Source organism: Kluyveromyces lactis (genome assembly GCF_000002515.2).
Source record: "Kluyveromyces lactis strain NRRL Y-1140 chromosome F complete sequence".
NCBI lineage: Eukaryota > Fungi > Ascomycota > Saccharomycetes > Saccharomycetales > Saccharomycetaceae > Kluyveromyces > Kluyveromyces lactis.
Window position 1 is genome coordinate 1,403,223 of NC_006042.1, and position 24,932 is coordinate 1,428,154.

Consider the following 24,932-nt stretch of genomic DNA (forward strand, 5'->3'; position numbering starts at 1 on the left):
CACTGGAGCAGAACGCTCAGCGAATATTCCATATGGTCCACATGTAGACATGTGACGAACAAAAAACGAGACAGTGAAAGAAATCAATCCGGCGTTAAAATCAATCCTCTGTAATGCAGCACACGTCGTATAACAACAGAATACGTGCTCCGAAATGTTATACGGTACGTCTCGTCCGATCTAAGCCCTTCACACCTCATCCCATGTCTTTTTTTATCGTATTTTATCGTATTTTATCGTATTTTATCGTATGGCATCGCATCTCATCTCATCTTCTCGTAAACAGGCTCTCGAAGGAAAAAAAGAAAAAACCACGAATCAAAGCTTTCATAGAATAAGACCACTGGGATCATGACAGTACTACTAATAGAGTCTTAGCTCTTGAGTGTCTATTGATAGCTTCTACTTGAGAAGCCGCATCTGCTGTTGTTACAGAGGATTATCAATAAACGATTTGTGCAGCTTGACGGATATTCGTGAGTGCTCGTTCCAGAAAGAGAAAACTAGGAATTGAGAATACATATACAGTGATTATCGCTTTTCGCTTTCAGTTGTATAAATATAAGGGCTAGGTATTTTGAATTCATTTGATACCTTACTCGTACCATTCGATTGTGATTTTATTTATTTATTGGACTTGTCAATTGTTACCAGCATCAACTAAAGGTTGCGAACGGCTCAATATTGGTCATATTCTAAACGGGACAAAGAGCGCCTGTTTATATTCAAAACGCTATGAGTGATTCTGTTGACGTTAAAGCTATTCCTAAGGAGCTCCTTAGTGCTAGCTCAGAAATTGTCTATGATGCCATTGTCGTTGGATGTGGTGTCGTAGGTCCATGTATTGCAACAGGACTTGCAAGAAAGGGTAAGAAAGTGTTGATTGTTGAAAGAGATTGGACTATGCCAGATCGTATTGTTGGTGAACTAATGCAACCTGGTGGTTTGCGGGCATTGAGAAGCCTCGGTATGATTCAAGCCATCAATAATATTGATGCTATCCCAGTGACTGGCTACTCTGTGTTCTACAATGGTGAGAAAGTTTCAATCCCATACCCTTACAAGGCCGATACAGCACCAGTAGAGAAAATATCGGATTTAGTCTTCGATGGTAATGATAGAGTTATTGAAGATAAAACCGTTCATGTCAAGGATTTCGAAGATGACGACAGGGAAAGAGGTGTTGGTTTCGTTCACGGTAAGTTCTTACAGAATTTAAGAGATATTGTTGCCAAAGAACCAAATGTGACCCGCCTCCAAGGTAATGTCATTGAGATCTTGAGAAGCAAAGAAAACGAAGTAGTTGGTGCTAAGGTCGAAATCCCAGGTCGTGGTAAAGAAGACTTCAAAGCACATTTGACTTTTGTATGTGATGGTATCTTTTCTCGCTTTAGAAAAGAGCTCTCCCCAGATCATATCCCCTCTGTTGGATCCTCTTTCGTCGGTATGTCTTTGTTCCATGCAAACATTCCATCGAAGAACCATGGTCATGTTATTCTAGGTACTTCACATATGCCCGTGCTCGTATATCAAATCTCCTCTGAAGAAACAAGAATTCTATGTGCATACAATTCAGCAAGACTACCTAAAGATATAAAGTCGTGGTTGACTACTGATGTTAAACCATACTTACCTAAATCTTTGTTGCCATCGTTTGATAAAGCGGTTGAAGATGGTAAATTCAGATCAATGCCAAACTCTTACCTACCAGCAAAGCAAAATACTGTCACCGGATTATGCGTCATCGGAGATGCCTTGAATATGAGACATCCTTTGACTGGTGGTGGGATGGCTGTTGGCTTGAACGACGTTGCTCTACTAATCAAGACTGTTGGTGATTTAGATTTCTCAGACAGAGAGACTGTCCTTGATGAATTACTAGAATACCATTTCGAAAGAAAGCAATATGACAGTGTCATCAATGTACTATCCATCGCTTTATACTCATTGTTTGCTGCAGACAACAGAAACTTACAAGTATTACAAAGAGGTTGTTTCAAATATTTCGAAAGAGGTGGAGACTGTATTAGATTGCCAGTAAGTTTCTTGGCTGGTGTTCTTCCAAAACCGTTCTTGTTGACCAAGGTGTTTTTCTCAGTGGCATTGTACTCCATATATGTTAACTTCCAAGAAAGAGGCATTTTGGGATCCCCTCTGGCATTATTAGAGGCATTTGCTATCCTATTTACAGCTGCAAAAGTGTTTACTCCTTACTTGTTCAAAGAATTGATAGGTTAATGTGGTTGCTGAAATCCATCCGCCAAAGAAATTCAAAGATAGAAATATAAACTAATGATAATAATAGACTTCTGAGAGTAAAAAAGTAGCTTCAGATTATTTGATCCTACATTCTCTCATAATGACTTTTTTTTGCCTTCGCTTTTATCTATACATGTGATGAACGCATCTGACAGAGATGTTGAGGATACTAACTTATTCAATTTTAATATATACATGTGTGTAGTAAGCAACTCCTGGGCCACACCACCTGTAGTTTTTTACCGTAATAATCTCGCTTGTTCTATCCGCCTACAGACTCCTTCATGGGCTGTACTAATCCATGTTCTCTCGACAAAGCTGTCCTACGTTGCGCTTCTTCAAACCACTAACGGTGATTATTTGTATATATATGTTAGTTGTTACCCGCACATATTAGCTTATGGCTAAAGCCTCTGGAAAAAGTAATTATAACGGAGCTAACCTTTAAAAGTAGACAGAGATGTGGAGCAACGCTGAGTTTACACTCTTGATGAGACAGTTAAGAGCCGTATCACACCAGTGAAGCGTTGCATTTATCACGTTTATTTATTTTTTAGCATGGAGTCTTCGGGTTTTTTACGCTGGGGTAAAGTTTTCGCTGCAGGAGGCAGTATTATATTAACTGGTGTGCTTTTATTCAAATATACAACACCAACCGATGAGCAACTCCTTCAAGCATTATCACCGGAGTTGAGGCTACAGTATGAGAGAGAGAGGAATCTACGTCAAGCTGAGCAGCAAGAACTAATGAAAGTTGTACAGCAAACCATGAAGAGTAAAGATCCTATTTGGAAAACAGGAACGGTCGATTCACCATGGGAAAGAAATGGAACTCAAGCCACTAAGGACCAGTTCCAAAGATTGAAGGCAGATCAAGTTCAGAAGGAAGAGTTGGAACGGATCAGACAGGAATTGGATAAGATTAGAATGGAGAGTCTGGACCAAACAGATATGATCGTTTCCAAAAAGAGCTGGTGGAGTCTGTGGTAAATGCTGGTATTCTACGTTTCGATATCGGATTTCTCTCGAAACCGAGTTTAGAGCTCAATTTGCATTATTTTTTCCTCAAACTTTATGGCGGAAACCAATCCATCCACGTTGATGAATCGGTTATCTGAAAGTTACTTTACTAACCGCCTGTAGATATTATTTATCGTTGTTTTCGAAATCAATGGAGTGTATATAATTTTTCCATGAGTTTCGACTTTATTTATTCATATGATATTATTATAATCCACTATTAACTATTATGCTGCAAGGCCTATCAACATTAATATGACATTGGCGTTAAGATAGCGGGGTTATTTTCTGATTTATCATTGATGTGACCCCCAAGCACTGAAATTTGAATAACTGAACGCCTGGAACGCCTCAGAGATTCGATTCCCTGCTAGTTTGGTGAAAGAATTTTCACTTTCATTAGCGTTATTCAATTCATCTACAGCACTTACGATTTTCCTTACATTGGTCTCTATCACCAATCCACCTTGGATAATCTCTTCAAGTACACTTTCCAATGTTTGCCAATTGAAGATTAAGTCTAGCTCATTCACTTCTTCGAAACATTTATCCAATGCCTCTACAAACGTTTGAATCAAATCTAAGATTGCTAGTTCTGATTCTTGTTCATCAACTATAAATGTGAAGTATAACGTGGCGTAGTTCTTGTATATGATTTGAATATCTTCGTTATCACCTGAGTCCATTAATAAAGATGGAGGAGTTACTAAGAAAGATGACTGCACCTGACTGTTACGCTGAGATATAAGTTCATATACTTGCTGTAATAAAAGCGTTTGCTTTTCAACCTCTACAGGTGTATAAAATTTTATCAATCTTGGTTGACATTTCTTGTTAACTGTTGCATTTGGATCATCATTAAATGTTAGTAAAGCTTGATTTCTAGGGTATTGCTTGGTAACACTTTACATACATATTAATACTGCATGAATCATGACTGGCCGTTGCCAATTGGTCTGTGCTTGTCTGTTATCAAAGGCAAGTTATTGAACTACCTTGTTCAATGATATCTATCTACTATTCTTCGCAAAATATACTTGTAACTTCTCATCATCATTTTAACTTATTTCAATTGAATTGGCACTTTCGATTTTCAAATGTTGGATTCATGCTGAGAATTGTAAAGATGGGTTTTCTGTACAATAAAAGAAAACGAGTAAGAAACACATCGAGAGCCGTTAGTGAAACCTTACCGATACTATTGAATTTGCATTGAATGAATCGAAATGCTATAGTGGATTCAGTTTATGAAATAGGTAGCAACGCTTGATAAAAAAATTGAGTGCTCAATAAATTATTGAATAATGAAAAAGAATGCATCGGCCGGGAATCGAACCCGGGGCCCAACGATGGCAACGTTGGATTTTACCACTAAACCACCGATGCCTAGTATTTGTTGATGTCTGTTGTACTAAGTTTGGGGTACAGTAACGTAATGATAATCATGCGACTACATATATGCTCCGTGTGACAAGTACTTGGACAGTGGTTCATATTAGTAAGTAAATCACTCTGGGGAACTTCCAAACATATCTTCCAATAACGCGGTAAATCGCAGGAAAGGAGAGGTTGTGAAACGGGCTGAAACAATAGTTATCTATCCCTTCCATTGCTGCTCGATGTGAAGGAATGTTTCTTCCTCATATTGAAAAAAAAAACTAATGATTTGAAGCTTTAGCATAAACTGAAATATCCATTGGCAATCTACAATTAACAGCTATAATCTATCATCCAGGCCCCTCTGAACATTGCATCGGATCAATAATCTATCATAGAACACATTAAGATATGGCTTTAACTTCGATCTTTGGTGGTAGCTCTTCATCATCTGGTACCCCAGCCACATCCAGTCCTAGCGATGTCAAGACCCAACTTAAATCTCAAATCTCTCAAGAATTAGCCATCGCCAATGCTACCGAGTTAGTTAACAAAGTCACTGAGAACTGTTTTGAGAAATGTCTGAATGCTCCATATGCTGCTTCTCAAGATAACTGCGTCGACCAATGTTTGGCTAAATATATGAGAAGTTGGAATGCCATTTCAAAGGCTTACATTAACAGAATTCAGCAAGCTTCGGTTAACGGTGAAATCTAAGGGGCGCAACTTTTGAGATAAAAGAAGTTATTTAATGCTCTGATTCATTACAAGCTACATGTATATAGATTTGTATAATGTTATATTCGCGTCTTACGTATAATCATACATTATGAATGCTATTTCATACCCGTCGAATAAATTCAGGTATATATATATAAACAAAAGTACGGTATTGGTACACAAATAATGGGTAATTCTTTTTTATTATCGTATAGACATGATTAATACACAGAAACAGCACAAACAATACATTGTATTTAAATACAATTGAGCCGCATATGTGATTGATTGATGAGATTTCAAATAAGTGAGTTGAAAATAAATAGGAGTAGAGGGAAAAACAGCTAACAACAAATAAGATGAACATCAATGCGCAGATATTCACGCTTTATGGTCATATATGTTTTACCCTTTTTATCTCTTGAATCGAGTGAGATTCCGATAGCGAAAAGGATGAATGTTATGAAAATCTGAGAACATCATTCCAAAGTTGATGTCCTAGGCCTGGTAGACGTATGGAGTGCCGGATAGATAAATGTTTCCCGACAGTAGCGTATCCACATTTTTAAAATATGTTTTGAAGTGACGGTATATTCTAAGAAGTAAAATAATTGAACAAAAGCATCAATGAAAAGACACTTAAAAGTATAATGATGAGAAATGATATAATTCAAATGTCAAAAGAAACTTATTCATCGTCTTCTTCATCTTCTTCACCACCGTTCATGATACCACCCTTGATATCTTTCCATAACTTACCTTTGTTGTGGTTTTCGTACCAAGAGGTCACACCAGTATCGAAGGCAGCTTGGAAAACGAAGGCAGAGGCGAACACGGTACCAACGAAAACAGAGTTTCTCTTAAAGACAGTTTTGTACAGAGTAGAGGCGAAAGACTGTGATAATTAAGTTGTTCAGAAAAATAATTGTTAGTAATATGATCTAATATTTCATGTAGTCAATCCGCAATGATCTGGGAAAACAGCCGCTGGATTTTGCCCAGAAGGTGTCCATTCTTCACTTGTTTGATGTAACTGATATACATGCGATAAGCCATGGTCGTACTTCGAAGATAAATGTAGTATTGAGACTGCCTTTCTATTATATGGAGATATCGGTCATACCTCCAGGGAACCTTAACAGGCATCGGAAACACCACGGGATATGCAGACATTCAGCTTTGGAAGTATATTTCACTAATAATAGTATAATTGTACATTAGCATCTGCTCAATGTAATTTGCATCGTGTTTACAAACAGTTTTTTCAGTTCCCAGTTTTCGGTTTCTCAATTCCAGAAGTCAAATAAGACATCTACGCCAAAATCAATGTTTTCAGATCCAGAAAAGACGCATATCATATGTATTATCCATGACTAATCAAATCATTAACATACCATTTCTAAAACGGGAGTTCTGGTTTCTGTTGAGCTGAACTTTTTCTTATTAAACCTTGTCTTTGGCATCAGTCGAAGTTAGCTTTCCGTTTTATACATTTATCCAGTTTTTCAAAAATTTGAAGAAAAGTTCCGTACTCGGATATAATTGGGTCGTATGGTATGATATCCAGAAGTAATCACGTGCAAAAGTCTAGTACTGGGAGTACTTTCAACATGAATTATCAAAGGGTGGGACAGAGTCAGGCTACAATAAAAGATTCTGTAAGATATTGGACGGCATAGTATCCTGTGGTCAGTCCACTCCACATATTGCAGATTTATGCAAAACTAGTAAAAATATCTTATATCGATGTGTGCATAAACGAAATAACGTGCTATTCTATATATATTTGGTACATTGAAGTTGTGAATGGTGCCATAAGGTTAAGGCAATTTTGAGGTGTGACGAGCAAAAAGTTATTCATTCTACGTTATTTAACTCGTTGAAATCAAAACCTTCTTCTGCAGAACTGTATTCCGTGTCTTGATCTTCCGAAGCGTTGTTTTCGTGCTCTTCGTCCTCACCATCTTCATTGCCGTCACTTTGATCATTCAGTTCAAAGTGCTCTCTATTTCTATCTGCACGGCCGAAGAATCCATTCATTGCATTTCCTTGCAGTTGTTCAATGATATCTTCTGTAGTCGGAATGTCTGCGCCATCACCTTGCATACCCCCTCTCATGTTTTGAACAAACTCGAAAAAATCATGTATGTCACCTCTTTCGGTTGGTAATCTTATAGGGATATCTCCACCGAATGGTCCACCATTGATGCGTAATTCAACATCAGGCTGTCTAAACCTTAGATCTGGACGATCATCATTCCCAAACTCATCATCGTTCATAAGGTCCTCGTCACTGCTCTCCCCACCAGCGTTGAAAGCAGCACCAGGTCTCCAAAACATGTTCCTCGTAAATGTTCGGTTATTTGCCATCGCAACCCTGAATTCGTCCCCCATTACTCGGCTGATATAACCGGGGATACCATTTGAAATCCAAAGACGAGTTAAATGTTCATATCTAGCATGATTTAATACTGTTAGATCACCTCGTTCGATAGCGTTTCTTCCTGATTCACCGTGTGAGTTCAAATAAGGGGCCGAAATGTTGACGGTACAGTCCGGTCTACTTAAATAGAGGCACACTTGACTGATATTAGGAATTAAAAACAACCCACTGGAACCATGGGAACACCTTTCCATGTGCTTTTGCATTTCAAGGCCATCTGTACGTGCGTGAATCTTGACACCACATATCAAACAAATTTTATAATCAAGTCTGTTGACAGTATTTCTAATTTTTTGATCATTCTCTTCACGCAAAGTAATGTTTTTATTATTAGTCACATAAGTATTCAAATGAGTTGCTAAATCGGTTAATTTGATGATACTGCAGTACTCATGTGGAGCATTAACCAAGGAGCTTTCAGGGGAGAGAGGAGAATGCGAATTCATCAACAAGTCATAAAAATCAGTCTGGAGCAAAAATCTTATCAAAAGATGGAAATGTTTTTCTTTGCTTTCGGAAGTAAGGCTACCACTCAGCACATCTTTTTCATTAAAATCTAAATCATCCCCCCCTGTCATAAATTGCTTTAAGGCCTTCAGCAAGATAATTGATCTCCTTAGCGTAGGTAGCAATTCAGAAATTAAGAAGGTATAGAACAAATCCAAGGTGTGCTTTTCAACTTGATCACCAAATCCAGCTCCTAATATCGTTGTTTTCAATACAATTGAAAATTCAGAGGAGTCAAGGCAAGTCTGGGCTCGAAGCTCGGATTCATATTTCCTATAGAAAGACCCAAAGTCTTTTGTCAGACCCTTCAAACGCTCCACGAGTACTTCCTGTAAACAATCCTTAAAGGAAAGTCTAGACCTTAATACCGTTTCAACAACTCGGAAAAACGGATAACTTGGTAAATTGCTGCTACGAATATCTTCATAGAATTTGAGTACATTCTCTTCAGTATGCTTAGTTAATCGTGTGTAGACAGCCAAGGACTTGAGAATGTTCTGCAGTGTCTTAAATTTCTGTTCTTCACCTGATAAGAGTGTTCCAAAAGGATCTTTATTAAGCCTGGACAACATCTCTAGCATACAGATGTTGTTAGAAAACTGAAGAGAGAGAGTTAAAAACCTATCCTGGATCCAAGTAGGATCATTGCGATTTAACCGTAGACCATTGTTAGAATCTTTGAGAGATAGTATTATTTTTCCAACTTCGTCGTTACATTCAGAGCTGTACTCAGAAAAAGTTAGCAATAAAGATTCATCCAAGCCTCCAGTCAATTTCTGTTGCAAAAGCCTATCACCAGATTGAAGTTTAACTGTATCGACAGGTATGACTGAATTACAATACGTTTGACATAATGGGCAGATGAAGAGATCTGTACTATACCGCTTCTTATCAATATAATGTTTGAAACAGCGATAGTGCACGGCATGATTACAAGATACAAGAACCTTCTGTGTAGACTCATGCATTAGTTGACTAGCTCCGTTTTCTTTTTTCTTGTAAAACAAATCTGTGTTATAAGTGGCGAGGTGTTCGTTATTGTCAAAGCCATGCCATGGTTTGTATATTTCCATTGGCGTAGGGTTGGACGATAGAAAGACAGGAGAGTAGTTTTGATAAATTGGGATAACAAAAAAATCATCTGACACATCGTCATGACAAAGAGAGCAGTGAAATTCATTGAGTTCTCCTGCCAGATCTTCTCCGTCCATATCCACATCTTCGTCATTACCAGCACTGTACTCCTCGTGCTTGTCCATGAATTTTTTCTGCTGACGGGAGAATCTATTCATAATCTGTTGTTGACGATTTTTGGCTAACCTTCTTTTACGCTCCTGCTCTGTCTCCTCGAAATTTACACCTTGATTTGCTTTTCTGATTTTGTAGTCCGCGATGTACTTTGTTCCGAAACACTCTGTTAGAGATTCTAAAACTGCCGTTGGGCGCTTCATGATCATGTTATCTAGAAGGTAATCAGCAGTTGCCACGACATTCTCAGAAAACGATCCGCTTTCAGAGTCAACAATGCTCAATAACAAATCACATATTGGTTTGCTAATATACGCCTCTGGCAAAGAATCTTTACCATTGACCATTTCGTCGTCTCTAAAAATGGCATGAATTAAATGAAGTAGCTCGTAAGTAAACGAAAAACTGGAATCGGAGACAGCCAACTTTAATAGCTTGAATATCAACTTCGCAAAGAGATTTGTTCTTGTGAAGCTTCCTAGTTCTCGCGCACATGGGTCTAATTCATCTAATTCAAGTAATTGGGGTTTGACAATTATTTTGGCCCGTTTTTCCTTGCTATCAGCTAAATGTGACTTAACAATCGTGGCACTATGTTCAAAATCATTTCCCATATTCAGTAACCGCAGGGAATCTATTCTCTTGTAGAGTTCCTTCTTTAGTTTGAAAACACCATTATCTTCGAGCCCTTTGGGCTCAATGTACGTAGAAACTTCTTCGAGAACTGTATCAAATTGGGAAACACTTTCAGTAAGGTAATCGGGTATATCGTTCAATAAGTCAGTGTATGATAGTGGTTCAGCGTATAGTTTATAAATAATGGCATTCTTAATGTTGTACAATTGTGTTTCTTCCAGGGTATCGAACTTTTTATAAAAGTCTCTTTCCACCAATATCTGATATAGGAATGCAACGAATTGTTGAATAATCGACGATATTTTATCATCGTACACTGTCTCTGTCGAGGGAACACTTCCATCAAACCAGTCAAGTAATTCCCACCTATCTAACATGTTATAGATGACTCTTTGAAAATCGTTTTTTTCAATTAGAAACGCCAATTGATTAAGTTGTATGTCTCTGCTATAGGAGCTCATTTCAGGATTGTTCTTGTAATATGCTGACTGGTGAAGAACTGACATACCATTTCTAACCCAAAATCCTATATCGATTTGCGAACATAAGACGACAGATCTCAAAGCAAAATCCGAAATAACTAGATAGTCTTTGGATTGAGATAAAACTTGAATTGACACCTGTAAGGGAACATGCTGCACAAGGAAAGAAAACAAAGTATGAACGGGATTCATAAATGAAACTCGTTCTTTGCTGATTTGGAATTTTATGATTTCAAAGTCTTTGTATAATTTGTATGACAAGTTTCTATGTCCCAAAAATGAATCCAATAAGTTGATGGCCCCAATAAGCAATCGCTGGTCAATGTGATCCTTTGATTGCTGCAAAACTTTATCAAAAGTCTGAATGATGCTATAGACTGATGTCGTATACTCCAAATATGGAATAAAATGCTGGTCTTCCCTTAAAACATGCTCTCCTTCCTTTCTTTTAATCTTCCATGCGCCGTTGAAGAGTTTACATAGTGTTACAATCATGATAAACTCTCCCGGTTTCAACAATAGATTAGGGTCAGTGATTTTACTGAGTAAAGTTTCTACAGCATACAATCCTTGTTTGAATGATATACTGTAGCTTTTAGAAGGGTTACTTCTCTGAACCCGTTGCCAAACCAACGTGCCCTCATCCATGGTAGAAAAGTCAACAAAAACGTCAATCACTGACCATATGACGTAGTTGAAATGTCCACTGTGAAAAATACTGTAAGCCGTAGTTGGGCAGGTGAATAACTGAACGACACTCTCCCTTAATGATGTAAGTTGAGGTTCACGATCCATGAAGGTCACACTTCGTGTCATGTGTGGGAAAATTTCGACTAGCTGATCAGTAAACATTGGTTTGTGCACAGCACTTGATGCTAGTGTTGGTATAATTAGATCCTGAACTATTTTTCTAAGCTTCTTCCAGTACCTGTTTTCGAGGAACAACACGTATTGCAACCTAGAATTAGTATATTCATGATGATCTTCTGCTATTACTTTATTCAAGATGGGGGAAATAGCAGATATGTCTCCAGGATCTAGGGATTTATGTCTTCCAAGAGGGATCTTGACACCTTCACCCAAAACCGAATGATCCGCATACAAATATGGATCATCACTCAGGTAACTATCTGAAAAGTAATCTCTAACAACTGAGGTCATATCGATAGACTGATAAAAAGGTTCGTACTTGGAACATAGAACTTTGCCTATAGCATTTCTGAAAAGGCTTTGGAAAGTAGAGTTTGGGATATTCAAACAATCATTAATCCACATTATGCTATACTTACAGGCTTCTTGATGTAGATATTCATACCATTGAGTTATTGTGCAGCTCAACCCGTTACTTTGAACGGAAAAGAATCCTCCCATTAAAGATGCGATATCAGCGCTGCATCTCAACAATGATCTCCCCTCAGAATCGATCTTCGCAGTCAATAAATCAATATGTTTGTTATCAGGCCCACCTTGTCTAATGGCAGCAGAAGCCTGCGAATAGTTATGAAATTCATCGTTGTATACCAAAATAGCATAATCTTTAAGTGTACTCAAGGGATCTAACGATGTAGATGGCGTTTGTTGCTGGGACTCCTCTTCGTCCATGTATTGATTTCTATATGCCAATCGCCTCAGCATGTCAGCTTGTTCATTATATTTCCCGTTCTGGATGAAGTATCTAAGTTTCGCAATGAGTGGTTTTTGAATTGTTGTTAATGGCTCAATGTTTTGGTTGAAGACATCGATGAAATGATCAAATAATTCTATTAGGACGCTTTCTAGCATCTTAGAAATCTTGCCATCATGGTCGTCAAACTCGTCTTCCAAACGACCATTATCTTCAGCACCTTTACAGTTCAATTCATGGTTCCATGCCTCCTTGTCACCACAATCACATATACCGTTATTGAATTCTGTGCAGATCGACGTATATACGTGATGACCAACGTGATCCTTTGGATTGAAACAGTTTACACATAGCACACAAGTATCATCAAATGAACACTCCTTACAACGGTAGATCGGTTCGCCTACTCTAAACTTCGCACCACATATTCTGCCAGCGTGGTTGAATTTCGAATGCCCGCCATTCTCATCGATCTTATACCAGGGTTTCGAACTCAGCTTGATTTCCATTGCTTGGTCGACATTCTTGGGGAATTCACGCTCATTTGTAGCAGTAAACATATGCGGAAGAAGCCTACCACTGTCTGAAATCATATAGTAATAATACCCATATATGAAACTCTTGAGCTCTTTATCCATAACTGCTCTCTCTGCAGATCCCTTTATATCTTTGAATTCAGGCCGAGAATGAATGCAGCCTAAGGTTCGTCCAACATGTTGCCGCAAAAACGACTCTGGGTCAGTATCGTTAATCATATTACCTTAGGGATTGTTCTGATATTGCTATGTTGATGATCAGTTGTTTATACGACAAATCAACCTGTATTGAACCTTTGTCAACTGTGCATTGGCAAGGAAAGTCAAAACTCTTTTCTGATATCGTATTCCTTTTTTTTTTATTGAATCTTTCAGAAGATAAAAATGAATCCTCTCAATGTATGTGGAATTTGACCGAAGCAAAGTGTAAGAAGTACCCTAGAAATAATCATTTCGGTTCCATAAACACAATTGAATCATTTAATAAGCAGGTTATGTTTGGTAGCAAGTGGTACACTGACCATCAATACCTTCTTCTTCAAATAGGTTGTCAAAATAATCTAAATAAAGCATTTCTTTCATGTCTTCGATTTGTAATCCAACGTTGTTCTCAGCACACAATTTAGCGAAGTTATATAAATAAAAAAAACTACGATTAAGTTAGGATTCCAGCTGCAGTTCAACGTCTCGATCCAAAGAAGCTCGCCTGTTTCAAAGTCGTCAGCCCTATAAATCCCTGACTTTTGGTTCAAAAGTAAGTCACGTGACTGATATTCGGTCATGTGACCACGGTCAAACATCAAAATATTTACAATAATAGTCCCTCTATACACTCCATAGACACTACCCAACTGATGCTAACTCCATTGTGATTTTACATCAGGTATCCTAAGATATTCTTTTTTGTGCTCTTCGTACTAATGTTTAAAGGTGGCAAATGCCTCGAATACTTGCTGAAACGAAAAACTGAAAGTAAGACAAGCTTAAAAATGTAAATAGTAAATAGATAAATGGATGCACGTTATATCAAGGGGCGCGCTTCTTGTTTTTGCTCTGTTAATAGTGTTCATTTTAGGTTTGAATGACTAGCAAGCCAAGACCAGAAAGAAGCAGGTATTCTTTTTAGCGAGTCCATTTAAGATGGGCGAATCAGTGCGATGTCTGCGTGATTTTTTGGTTCACTTTGCTCATTTCTGCAGGTACAGATACAATGATATGTGTTCGTTTTACCTTTGGAAGGTTCTACTCACCTGTATGAACCATTGTAATGAGGAAATAAACTGGGAAGATCTTACTCATGTTTTTGGGTTAAATCAGTGGGAAATGGGCGATTTTGGGAAGATCAAATTGAGATCTAACTGGCGTGAGTCACTCATACCGAAAAGGAAACATAACGATCATCGAGGTTCGCAGTGTTCGAAACAGTGCCATGGCACTGAGACCGTTTACTACTGCTTTGATTGTACAAAAAATCCGTTGTATGAAATTTGTGAAGATTGTTTTGATGAGAGTCAGCACATAGGCCACCGATATACATCACGCGTAGTGACGCGGCCAGAGGGGAAAGTATGCCATTGCGGCGACATATCTAGCTATAATGATCCCAAGAAGGCTTTTCAATGTAGGATACAGAGTAACAATGCAGATATTGATGTTACGAACCTACAACTGTACAACGATATGTGGATTTCAACGTTCTCGCAGGTACTCGATTTTATTATTGACTGTTGTTTTGCTTGGATGGATGGCGATGAGAAGATAAAACATGAAGCTGTGGAGTCCATACCGATCAAAGACTCTGTAGGAAATGTAGAATCATTTTCACAAAAGTATGTTCTCGTCTTATACCAGCATGAATGTAACATACATGTGCAAGATGTTGCAAGGAAAATTTCAAGGGCATTGAAGAAGGATATCTCGTTTGGTACGTTCGTACTCTCACAGTTTGATCAAGATGAGCATTTCACCGTTATTGCCGAATCAACCAATAAGGCTTTTATGCTACGATTGAAGCAAGAACTTGAATTACAAGATATACCGACCCATTTGATGAATGAGTCCAACGTTTTTAAAAGGTACATGATAAGTGAACTAGTACGATGGTTACATCATTTTGCCGTTCATAACCCTTCAGTTTTATCTGGAAAATTGTCTCTTAGACTTGCATACATGGATCAATATGTATCCAACCTATTGGCCGTGAAGCCATTCAAAATCAACATTCTTGGGAATTTCATCGTACCACATCAAAAGCATAACTCATTTCCCTGGATCAAACCCTGGAACTTCCAAAGCAACAGTGACGAAACACATGATCCAAACATCACCAATGTCATGCTGATATATGACCAGAAAATTAGAGAAACGGATACCCCCAATACAGCATGCAGATATCTTCCTTTATCAGGTTCTAGATTTCAGTATTTTATCACCGAATGTCTGACTACCTTTTCACAGTTCACGAGAATGAGGTTGTTGGAAGTGTTTGGAAGTATCTTTAGTGTTAGAGACGATTCAAAAAAATGCTTAGCGGCTCAATATTTGGATGTCTATTGTAACATCCTATATCGAACAATAGTCTCTGATGCAAGCGGCTATAAACTAACACTCATGAGCACTCTTTCTCAATATATCTTCCCTTCACCATCAACTGCAAATATGATTATCAATGCTGGCTTCATAGAAAGATGTCTTACTTTCAGTTATTCAATAATGTCTTCGGACTCGGAAATAGTCCCTAATTCACCACCGATTCCATTGAGCTCAGAATTCAAACTACCAGATACGGTTATCAAAAATAAAAAAGCAGTTATATGCTTCAAAGACATTTACCAGGCGATGTGCACTAACACCAAACCTGCATCAGTTTTTGCCAATGAATCCTTAACGAACGCAATGCGCGAATGTTTCTTTTCTTTCAACAAAATATTACCACTAAAGCGAGAAACCTCAGAACATGTCCAGTACGAAAACTTTGATTTTTCCTCATTTTACTTCTTCTTCTCATCCATCTTAATTATGGTTGACGGGTTTCTAAGAAACATATCACTTGTATTGGACCCCATTAAAAGAAAACAATTGGTGTCAACATTGCTCACTACTTCAATCGATAAACACCTCTCCTCATTGGACAAATTTCGTCCATCAATACCCGGAAATACTTCTAACACCTTCAAAACAACTGTGTGCAACGTACAGACTCGAATTTTTAACTTCAAAGTTGGATCAGAAACCCAGAATTTTTTCAATCCGATATCGTATTACATTAAATTCATACTTCAGTGGAGTCAATGTGGCAGATACGAACCCCTTCCAGAGACGCTCAAAGATTACTTCAATTTCAAGGAATTTTTTAAATCTCCAACTGAATGTCTTTGGATAGCAGAACAGGCCCTCTGCACTTTAGTTATGATATCACAGATTGATGTTGGGTTTTGGGTACGCAATGGCTCTCCAATTCAGCATCAATTGAAAATGTATACAAAATACAGCATGCGTGAATTCACTTACTTTAGTGATTTTTTCCTCGTTCAGTTTTCAATGTGTTATGCGGATCCACATGATTTCATGGTTAATTTTCTAACGCGATGGGGACTCAAATACTGGGCAGAAGGAATTCCAATAGGTGACTACCCAGAAGAGAGTTTGACAATCGCCATGACAGAACAATGTTTCCTTACTTTAATACGTTTAATGACAGAAACTAGAGCTCTATGTGCTTCGACTTCAGTTGAAGGTTTCGAAAGTACTATGAAATCAGAAATTATCCACTCTCTCTGTTTTCGAAAGTGCAGTTATAGTTCATTAGTTGAGGCAATCCCTGAACACGTTACTAAGCATCCTGCATTTGACTTGTATTTAAACCAGTACAGTGATTACCATGAGCCGACCGGTAATTTCGATACCGGTACTTACAGTTTGAAAAAACAGTACAGGAAACAGATTGACCCGTTCTTCGTCGGGTTCTCCTCCAATAAGCGCTACGAAGCCACCTTATTAGTCCGTGAAAGGATGAAAGAAACTTACGGGGTTTCTTTTAATGACACATTTGTACAAGCTTCATCAATTCAGGACCAATTAAGGAATACACAATATCAAAACCTTTACCAAATCACTTCTACAGACATTTTTGGCGTGTTCGTGAAGAACACATTGGTTCATATTATGAAAATGAAGCTCGAATCTTTACTAGGCAAAGTTCTTCACTTGATTCATCTTTGTGTTGTCAATAACCTGGCAGACTTTGAACGAATATTTTGGCATGAGTATCATCTTGACGAGTCTGAGAATGGGTTTTATCATAGTATCGGATCTTTACTCTACAATTTTCTATCTTCGGATGACTTTAACGTAGAGAATGGTAAGATCAGAGAGATATTCCGATTTTTGAAAGATCGGGCACCACACATTAATGTGGACGATTACCTCTCAGAACAGACTCCAAATTATGACCCCAGAATTTTGTTCACTGATATAAGTGAATCGGAAAACGAGGAGTACATTAAGAAGAAGATGTTAGCAAAGTCGAGAAGAGAAAAACTTATGCAGAAGCTAGCCAAACAACAAAAGGAATTCATGGATAACAACAATGTTTCTGCAGAGGATATTAGCTCACAAGGAACCAATCTCGATAACTCTGCTATCGGTATATGTTGGACATATCCGGAAGATGATTGTGTATTTTGCAAGATGCCCAAAGATTATGATGTTTTATCATACTTTGTATTTGTCGAACGCAATGTTGTTTCTATCAATTTAGCTTCGGATGACAAAACAAAGGATGTAGAATTTCAACCGGTGCTTACAACTTGTGGCCACTGTGCTCATTTCGGTTGCTTACTATCACATATGAAATCTTTGAGAAAAAGTCTAGGGCAAATTACCAAAAATATAAGAGATACATTTGGTTTATCCTCGTTAAATTGCTCTTTGTGCAATTCTTTGGTAAATGCATTCATACCTCTTTTAAAAGGAACGCAGTACTGCGCTGATTATAATTCTAAAAGTCTTGTCACCCGCCATAGTTTGGCTTTGATTACGGAGCTCAGTGGCTTGAAGTTCTCATTACAGAATGGCTTCACGGCTGGTTATACTTTGTTTGCGAACACGATTTCTAACCTTGAGTTGGTATTACGGGATGAAAGCAATAAGTTTGTCATAAACAAGTTAACTAGCAGACAAATCACCAGCTTAAGGCTTTTGGACGATTTGATTAGTTTTGGCTTAGAAAAGAAAATGATTTCCGCCAGCGGTCCCCACTCCGATGACATATTTATGTCACTTTGTTCCTCGATGCACATGCTTTCCGACGACGAACATATACTGCATCTTTTGAAAACGAAATTAATAGAGGAATTAAGTCTGAGGATCAATGAAGTTGCTGCTTTATCTTACCAAAATGACATTCCACGTCAAAAAAAATCTTTCTCAATTCCTTACAGAGATGTTATATCTCAAATTATTATCAGTAGGATTCATACTACTAGTGTCATTAATCAGACCGAAATTTTGAAAGCAGAAGGTATCTTTCGTGGAAATGAAATGATATTTATCGATTTTATTATGGTACAGTTTCTCATCTTTCTAAGAAAGGTGTGCATTGCCCTCCATTCTAAGTACATCAGTGCAGACAAAGCTGTCATTTCTGGAAAAGGTTACAATGAACTTGAAACCATGATAGACTTTTGCAACCTACCTCCCTTCATAGAACTACTCCAGGAACTGTTTTGCAAGAATAGTAGTGATCCCGAAGGTTCAGGGAAATGTAGCATTGTCACACGAAAGCCAAAGATTCCCGTTTCTTCTCCGTTTATTGATTTACCAAGAGTGATATCATATATGTCAAAGCAGACAGATTCCGAAATAAACCTCAGATTCAGTGCCTTCAAGGAAGACATTGCCATTTGTATGTTTTGCGGATTATCTTGCATTTTACAGAAAGTATCTTTGTTACATTTTTCCCGAATTGGACAATGCACAAATCATTATTACAACGAGTGTAAATGTAAAGCGCCATTTGGATGTTTCTTCATTCTTAAAAGTAACATCATTTATTTAAGTTATGGTAGTAGGGGATCATTCTATCAAACGCCATACGTCAATAAACACGGTGAAACTGACGAAGATTATAAATTGGGCACTCCTGTCTTCTTTAATAAAGCAAGATACCAGCATTTCATTCAGGATATCATGCTCTCTGGAAAAATACCTCATCTAATCAATCGAGCTAATGACAAAACTGTTGATGTTGGTGGTTGGGAATCGATGTGACGCAAAAACGGACGTCGGCATAAGGCAGAACCATGCTCTTTTGCTAAGCTGTGCCATTATTCACTCGCTTGAAGGAAATACAAACAATAGCATCTCATGATAACATAGCAGTACATACATCACAACATATCATCGAAAATACATCATAGGCCTTTCTTTTTTTTTTGGCATTTCAACCTTCGCGACGTCTTTGCCCAGAATTCTTACCAAGGCACATTAAAGCGCTTGTCTTTAATGATGAACAAATCACTGATTGTCGAATCTTGGTACTTGATCCTTTACAGCATTCAAAATATTTAGAGGACTATTTTATAAAATTATTATATTATTTAGTGCGTGAAAGGTTATTTGGCATCTTCCAAATTAGTTTCTTTTAGCGCTTCAGCCGCTTGCTCAACAGCTGGCTTAGCACCTGGGTAACGATCACCTTTATTCTTTGATTTCTTAGCTTTCTTGGTCTTTTCAACTACTGGTGGTGGATAACCCTTAGCTTCAGCCTCTTGGAACTCAGGATTGTTTTGAAATTCTTCTCTAAGTGGAGCCAATAGCTCGTTGATAGCATCAGAGACACCGGACTTTAAATCTGGAGGAGCTAATTTTTGCTCCTTGAAGTCCTGCTTAATCTGATCTAGAGAAGTATATGAAATTGGTCCACCGAATTTTTCAGGACGGTTGATATCGAACTTAAAGTGATCACTACCGTATTTCAACTCTTGTATTGGTGCAACAACAGATTCGATGAAAGCCAATAACCCATTATCTTCAACGACACCTGGGGCACAGAATGCACTGTTAATCTTCTTCTTAACTTGTTTTGGTTCTTCTAATAAATCAATCTTAGAATTTGGATCAGAAGCAGACATCTTACCACCTTGGCCTAAGCCTGGAACCATTGGATTCATCAAATGTGCTCTTTTCTTATAGCCCAATTTTTCCAAATTCTCTTCTGCTAGCACGAAGATCTTTCTTTGATCAACACCACCGAATTGGACATCGACACCAAGATGTTCTTCATCTAAGGCTTGCATCAAAGGGTAAATCAAACCACTCAACAATGGGTTAGCGACTTGCTTCACAACATCGGCACCAGCTCTCTTGGCATCGTTTTGAGAAACAATGTTAGACAACTTGAAGATGTCCATGATGTATTCGTTGGAGGTTTGATAAGAAGAACCAATAACGAACTTCAATTTTTCAATTGGAACGTTGATGCTTCTCAAAATCGCCTTGATGACTAGTTCGTAATACTTTGCTCTGTAAGCAACAACTTCCAAAGAAGCCTTCATATTATCCAAGAAAGCGTGCAAATCGGCCAATAGAACAGTAACTTCACAGCCAGCTTTCAAAAAATCTGCCAACTTGGTCATTGGAACAAAATAACCACAGTGAGGTCTACCGGTTGGTGCAGTACCCCAGTACAATTTCAAAGGTCTCTTTTCAACTTCCAAAACATTCTTGATAATCTGGGCATTGAGAACTTCCTGCAAGTTCTTGGTGATCAAAGCATATTGTTCATTTGGATCTGTGACGGACGACATCTCTTCACAATTCGTATCAACTTGGATTATAATTCCTATCTAAAAAGCCTTGTAACACAAAAAATGGCAAAACAGAAAAGACAAAAAACACTTCAGGATAGTTCTCAAAACCCTATGGTTGAGCTTGATAAATATTAATGCTGGTGATTCAAAGTCAACTGAATACAAACAATCCTTCTGGTCAATGTCAAGTGAGTCACATGGAATCTGTCTTCTTTTGTCGAAAAGATACAGAGAGATGAGAACAAAACGCTGAAAATGATTTTTAGATCTGATACACCCGTACATCACATACCGTACAAAGCACGTGATCAGGAAATATAATTCCAGGCTCTTAATTTAGTCAAAAGCTGACTCCAACAACGTCTTAATATAGCATTCTTGGTTTAGTAGAGTAATATACATCCACTTGAAGGTCTCAGGTTACTTACAACCTGCCAGAAGCCCACCAACGGGTAGTTGATTCTTCTTTTTTCTTCCTGGTTGCTAGTATTTTTCAATGAAGAACTGGAGTTTGAGGAAACTAAAAGTTTTGAATATCAAACTATGAATTTACAAAGTATGAAGAAGCAGTTAGCAATTAGATTGCAGTTCTCTTGATTGAACAGGATCAAGCAGCTGGTATTGTAACTCTGTTGAATAGTTAGGATTTTGGTGGAAGAGAGCAGTGGAATTCCTGCTACGAAAATAATCGAGCCTACTGAAACTATGTCTAATGCAACCAAGTCCAATGATGCGTCGCCCTTCATCAAGAGGGATCAGATGAGAAGGGAGTTCTTGAGAGCAAGACAAAGGAGTAACAATCCGAAGCCTATAGTAAAGAAAGAGGATCCCGAACAAGCTGCAGAAGAGGCTAGGAAGTTATTGCAGCCTGAGGCACTATCTAGAAGGGTTAAGAGGGAGCCAGGTAAGTCAGGGTATAGTGAGTTTCCATTGCGAGCAATTGACATGAGAGATAAAGAAAACGTTAAGACGAATTTGGTCAAATTTCAGTCTAAGAAACCAATAGACCCTGAGGATTTCCATTTACCCATCAGATTACATCGTAAGGATACTAGAAACTTGCAATTCCAGTTGACCAGAGCGGAAATTGTGCAAAGACAGAAGGAAATTGCGGAATTCAAGCAGAGACAACTCGAAGAAGCAGGAGGTGCAGGACCGGGTACTGGCGGTAGCAACTCAACGCCGACAGCATCTAAAGGTAACAGTACTGGTGGAAGTTTCTCTCAATCTAACGGGAAACCATATAATAGCAAACAAGGAACGCCAGTTCCAGGTACGTTGAATGGTCCAAAAGTGGGAGTAACTAATTATAATAATACAGATGGTCCTAACGTGAATAATAACGGTTCATCAAGTTCAGAGCTGAAAACTGGCACAGATTCCGGCTCTCCTCCAAATGGGAAAGAAGGAACTCCCAGCAATACCGTCACTATCCTTGAAGAGGCTGGAGTGGCAGAAGACCCAACTAAGGTCGGTATGGTTAAATATGATGGTAAGGCTGAACCTGAGATACACGAAGAAGGTACTATAGACCCTATGGCTGATGTTGCACCACATGGAGGTGGTCGTTTTAGAAGGGGTAATTCTAAAAGAAAGACAAGACAGTTGAAGAGATTAGATGAAGAAGCGAAAAGGTTAAGATTCGAAGAATTTTATCCATGGGTCATGGAAGATTTTGATGGTTTTAACACCTGGGTAGGTTCATACGAAGCAGGTAACTCAGACTCATATGTCCTTTTAAGTGTTGAAGACGACGGGAGCTTTACTATGATTCCTGCGGATAAAGTCTACCGTTTCACTGCAAGAAATAAATATAACACATTGACCATTGAAGAAGCCGAGAAAAGGATGGAGAAGAACAAAGAAGGTGCTCCTCGTTGGTTTATGAAGCATTTGGACGAGTCCAGTAAAACAACCACAAGATATGATAGAACCTTAAGAAGACTTAGAGCTGTCGATGGGAACACAAGACAGGCCGAAGATGATGAGGACCGTGGAGATAACTCAGAGGTCGAATTGGATTACGATGAAGAATTTGCGGATGATGAAGAAGCACCAATCATAGACGGTAATGAAGAAGAGAATAAGGAATCGGAACAAAGGATCAAGAAAGAAATGTTACAAGCTAATGCTTTGGGATTACGTGACGATGATGGGGAAGAGTCAGATGACGAACTATTTGGAGAGAAAAAAATTGACGAAGAAGGTGAAAAAGTCAAGAAAGCCCTCCTTAAAACAGATCTGGGTGCTTTATATGAATCTGATGCAGAAGAGAACCCATATCTATCACACTCTGAGGAAGATGAAGAGCAAGCTGATTCGGATAAGAAAGATTCCGAGAAGGATAATGAAAAGCAAAGTCGGAGATCCTCACCAAAGAAGAAAGCTTCTGACACACCATCAGGTCCACCAAAATTAGTAGTAAAAAGCATTAATCAAAATATCGTTGTACTAACTGGTGAGAAATCAGTATTATCGAACTTCCCTGCAGGAGCCTGGAATCCAAACTTGAAGAAACGTCCAGCAGAGTCTCAGCCACAAGAATCTATGGACAATAAGAGGGCAAAGTCTGATCACTCGGCAGATGATTTGTTAACGGAAGACGATATAATCAATGCAATTGAGGGCAAGCAGTTGACTTTGAAACAATTAATCAGACAATTGAAAGAAAAGGTCGGTAGACATCCTGACAATAAAGAAAGAATGAAGGTTTTTGTCAAGAAACTTGTTAAACTGAACGGTAAATTCCTCGAATTGAGTAAGTAGTTAACATAATTTCCTCGTTTTCAAACCTCTGGAGATATACATGTAGTGATAATTGATATATATCACCTGGGTCCAATTGGAAGGGGCAGGAAATAGCATATTGATATAGTCAGTTTATTAACAATAAGTACGCTTAAAATAAATATATGTTATTTGAAAACAAGATATCTATAGGAAGTTATCATTTATAAAACTTCGACGATAGCATCGTCATCATCGTCGGACTCTTCTTCTTCTTCTTCTTCTTCTATCTCGGCTATTTCGCCATCTTCCGCAGATTTGGCCACGATTTCTTCTATCACTTGATTCTCCGGCTCACCTCTCATCAACATGTTAACAATTCTATGAGATAATTCACCGATATCGTCATTTCCAATATTTTTATGTAACTCTCTGACCAATGGGTATACTGATTTCGATCTTAAGTATTCTCTGCCGGCTTTAGTGGTACAAAGCAATAAAATACTTTCTAAATGCACACATATGATTTCAGGAATAGGATCTCTCTCTTTGTCGGCAGGTAAGAGTTGCAATTCATCCGGTAGATTGAACATATCTTCTTCATCAATTTCGGAGTCTTTAGCTGATGCAATCGGTAGAAGAATATAAGGTAAAAGATTGATTTCCTCATTAGTCAAAAGGTTTTCATGCTTTTCGGAATCAAATAACGAATTCTTGATGGTATAAGCCACACCTTCTCTTCTGGTTTTAGCATCATACTTTTCAGTGAATACCAATAGTTTAGAAATTGGGATGACGCCGTCATACTCCTGCTGTTCAATGAAATACTCTCTACCAATCTTAAATCTCGAAATGTCGGCAAAGAAATAAGCTAAGTAGTCATAAGTGGCATATCTGTTCAACTTTCTATCGTAACCCTTCACAAAACAATCCATTAAGCAATCCATTACTTTGTTGCTTTTAAAGACTTCTATGTTTAATGGAATACCATCGTCTTCCTTCTTAACAAACGAAAACAATTCGGTAATATTGTCTTCCTTGGCGAGATTAGACAATAAAATACACATGATATCCGCACTTGCGTTAGCTAAATCACAGATTTTCCACGATAAGTACTGTAGGAATTCAGTATCCTTGACGATCAACTTTCTCATAGTAACATCATCACATAAATTCGCTAAAATCGTAGTGGATTGTTGAACGATAACTTTTGACTTATCTTTAGCTAGAACTTTTAGATCCTCTATAGCTTTGTAATTATTACATTTGAAAATGACAGCACTTGCTCCAGTTGAGAAGCCAACCAGATTATCAAGAGCAATCTGTCTGACGGCAGGCTGGTCTGAATGCAAAAATGACACTAATTCTTCTAATTCCGTGGACATCTTCCCTCTTTATCGTATCAAGTAAACGCAGATATTTCGAACAAAGATGTTTTATTGAACAATGAAAGTTATAGTTGATTAGCTGGTGAACAATACCTAGTTACACCAACTGCCAACGTAGATATGGTTGATGCGATGAGCTGCGATGAGTTTGTCA

General features: G+C 38.1%; 10 protein-coding genes and 1 non-coding gene across 11 annotated transcripts; 5 read left to right on the plus strand and 6 right to left on the minus strand.

Moving 5' to 3' along the window:
- Positions 1 to 735: 735 nt before the first annotated feature.
- ERG1 (squalene monooxygenase) lies at positions 736 to 2,238 on the plus strand (the record flags this gene model as incomplete). Its single annotated transcript, XM_455763.1, has 1 exon — positions 736 to 2,238. One exon carries the CDS (start codon positions 736 to 738, stop codon positions 2,236 to 2,238), a length of 1,503 nt encoding a protein of 500 aa, XP_455763.1.
- A 579-nt stretch (positions 2,239 to 2,817) lies between these two features.
- CBP4 (Cbp4p) lies at positions 2,818 to 3,249 on the plus strand (the record flags this gene model as incomplete). The annotated part of the gene is made up of 1 exon (XM_455764.1): positions 2,818 to 3,249. The coding sequence occupies one exon, from the start codon at positions 2,818 to 2,820 to the stop codon at positions 3,247 to 3,249; it is 432 nt and encodes a 143-aa protein (XP_455764.1).
- Positions 3,250 to 3,575: 326 nt separating this feature from the next.
- APS3 (Aps3p) lies at positions 3,576 to 4,214 on the minus strand (the record flags this gene model as incomplete). Its single annotated transcript, XM_455765.1, has 2 exons — positions 3,576 to 4,117; positions 4,193 to 4,214. 2 exons carry the CDS (start codon positions 4,212 to 4,214, stop codon positions 3,576 to 3,578), a joined length of 564 nt encoding a protein of 187 aa, XP_455765.1.
- Positions 4,215 to 4,594: 380 nt separating this feature from the next.
- On the minus strand, positions 4,595 to 4,665 carry KLLA0_F15290r. Its single transcript has one exon. It is a non-coding gene; the product is annotated as a tRNA-Gly (tRNA).
- Positions 4,666 to 5,067: 402 nt separating this feature from the next.
- Positions 5,068 to 5,373, plus strand: TIM13 (protein translocase subunit TIM13; the record flags this gene model as incomplete). Its single annotated transcript, XM_455766.1, has 1 exon — positions 5,068 to 5,373. One exon carries the CDS (start codon positions 5,068 to 5,070, stop codon positions 5,371 to 5,373), a length of 306 nt encoding a protein of 101 aa, XP_455766.1.
- Positions 5,374 to 6,064: 691 nt separating this feature from the next.
- On the minus strand, positions 6,065 to 6,839 carry QCR9 (ubiquinol--cytochrome-c reductase subunit 9; the record flags this gene model as incomplete). The annotated part of the gene is made up of 2 exons (XM_455767.2): positions 6,065 to 6,271; positions 6,771 to 6,839. 2 exons carry the CDS (start codon positions 6,837 to 6,839, stop codon positions 6,065 to 6,067), a joined length of 276 nt encoding a protein of 91 aa, XP_455767.2.
- Positions 6,840 to 7,233: 394 nt separating this feature from the next.
- On the minus strand, positions 7,234 to 13,071 carry UBR1 (E3 ubiquitin-protein ligase UBR1; the record flags this gene model as incomplete). The annotated part of the gene is made up of 1 exon (XM_455768.1): positions 7,234 to 13,071. One exon carries the CDS (start codon positions 13,069 to 13,071, stop codon positions 7,234 to 7,236), a length of 5,838 nt encoding a protein of 1,945 aa, XP_455768.1.
- A 921-nt stretch (positions 13,072 to 13,992) lies between these two features.
- UBR2 (putative ubiquitin-protein ligase UBR2) lies at positions 13,993 to 19,122 on the plus strand (the record flags this gene model as incomplete). Its single annotated transcript, XM_455770.1, has 1 exon — positions 13,993 to 19,122. One exon carries the CDS (start codon positions 13,993 to 13,995, stop codon positions 19,120 to 19,122), a length of 5,130 nt encoding a protein of 1,709 aa, XP_455770.1.
- Positions 19,123 to 19,466: 344 nt separating this feature from the next.
- Positions 19,467 to 20,660, minus strand: TYS1 (tyrosine--tRNA ligase TYS1; the record flags this gene model as incomplete). Its single annotated transcript, XM_455771.1, has 1 exon — positions 19,467 to 20,660. One exon carries the CDS (start codon positions 20,658 to 20,660, stop codon positions 19,467 to 19,469), a length of 1,194 nt encoding a protein of 397 aa, XP_455771.1.
- Positions 20,661 to 21,368: 708 nt separating this feature from the next.
- On the plus strand, positions 21,369 to 23,429 carry TFG1 (transcription factor IIF subunit TFG1; the record flags this gene model as incomplete). Its single annotated transcript, XM_455772.1, has 1 exon — positions 21,369 to 23,429. One exon carries the CDS (start codon positions 21,369 to 21,371, stop codon positions 23,427 to 23,429), a length of 2,061 nt encoding a protein of 686 aa, XP_455772.1.
- Positions 23,430 to 23,614: 185 nt separating this feature from the next.
- HGH1 (Hgh1p) lies at positions 23,615 to 24,775 on the minus strand (the record flags this gene model as incomplete). Its single annotated transcript, XM_455773.1, has 1 exon — positions 23,615 to 24,775. One exon carries the CDS (start codon positions 24,773 to 24,775, stop codon positions 23,615 to 23,617), a length of 1,161 nt encoding a protein of 386 aa, XP_455773.1.
- Between the last annotated feature and the right edge of the window lie 157 nt (positions 24,776 to 24,932).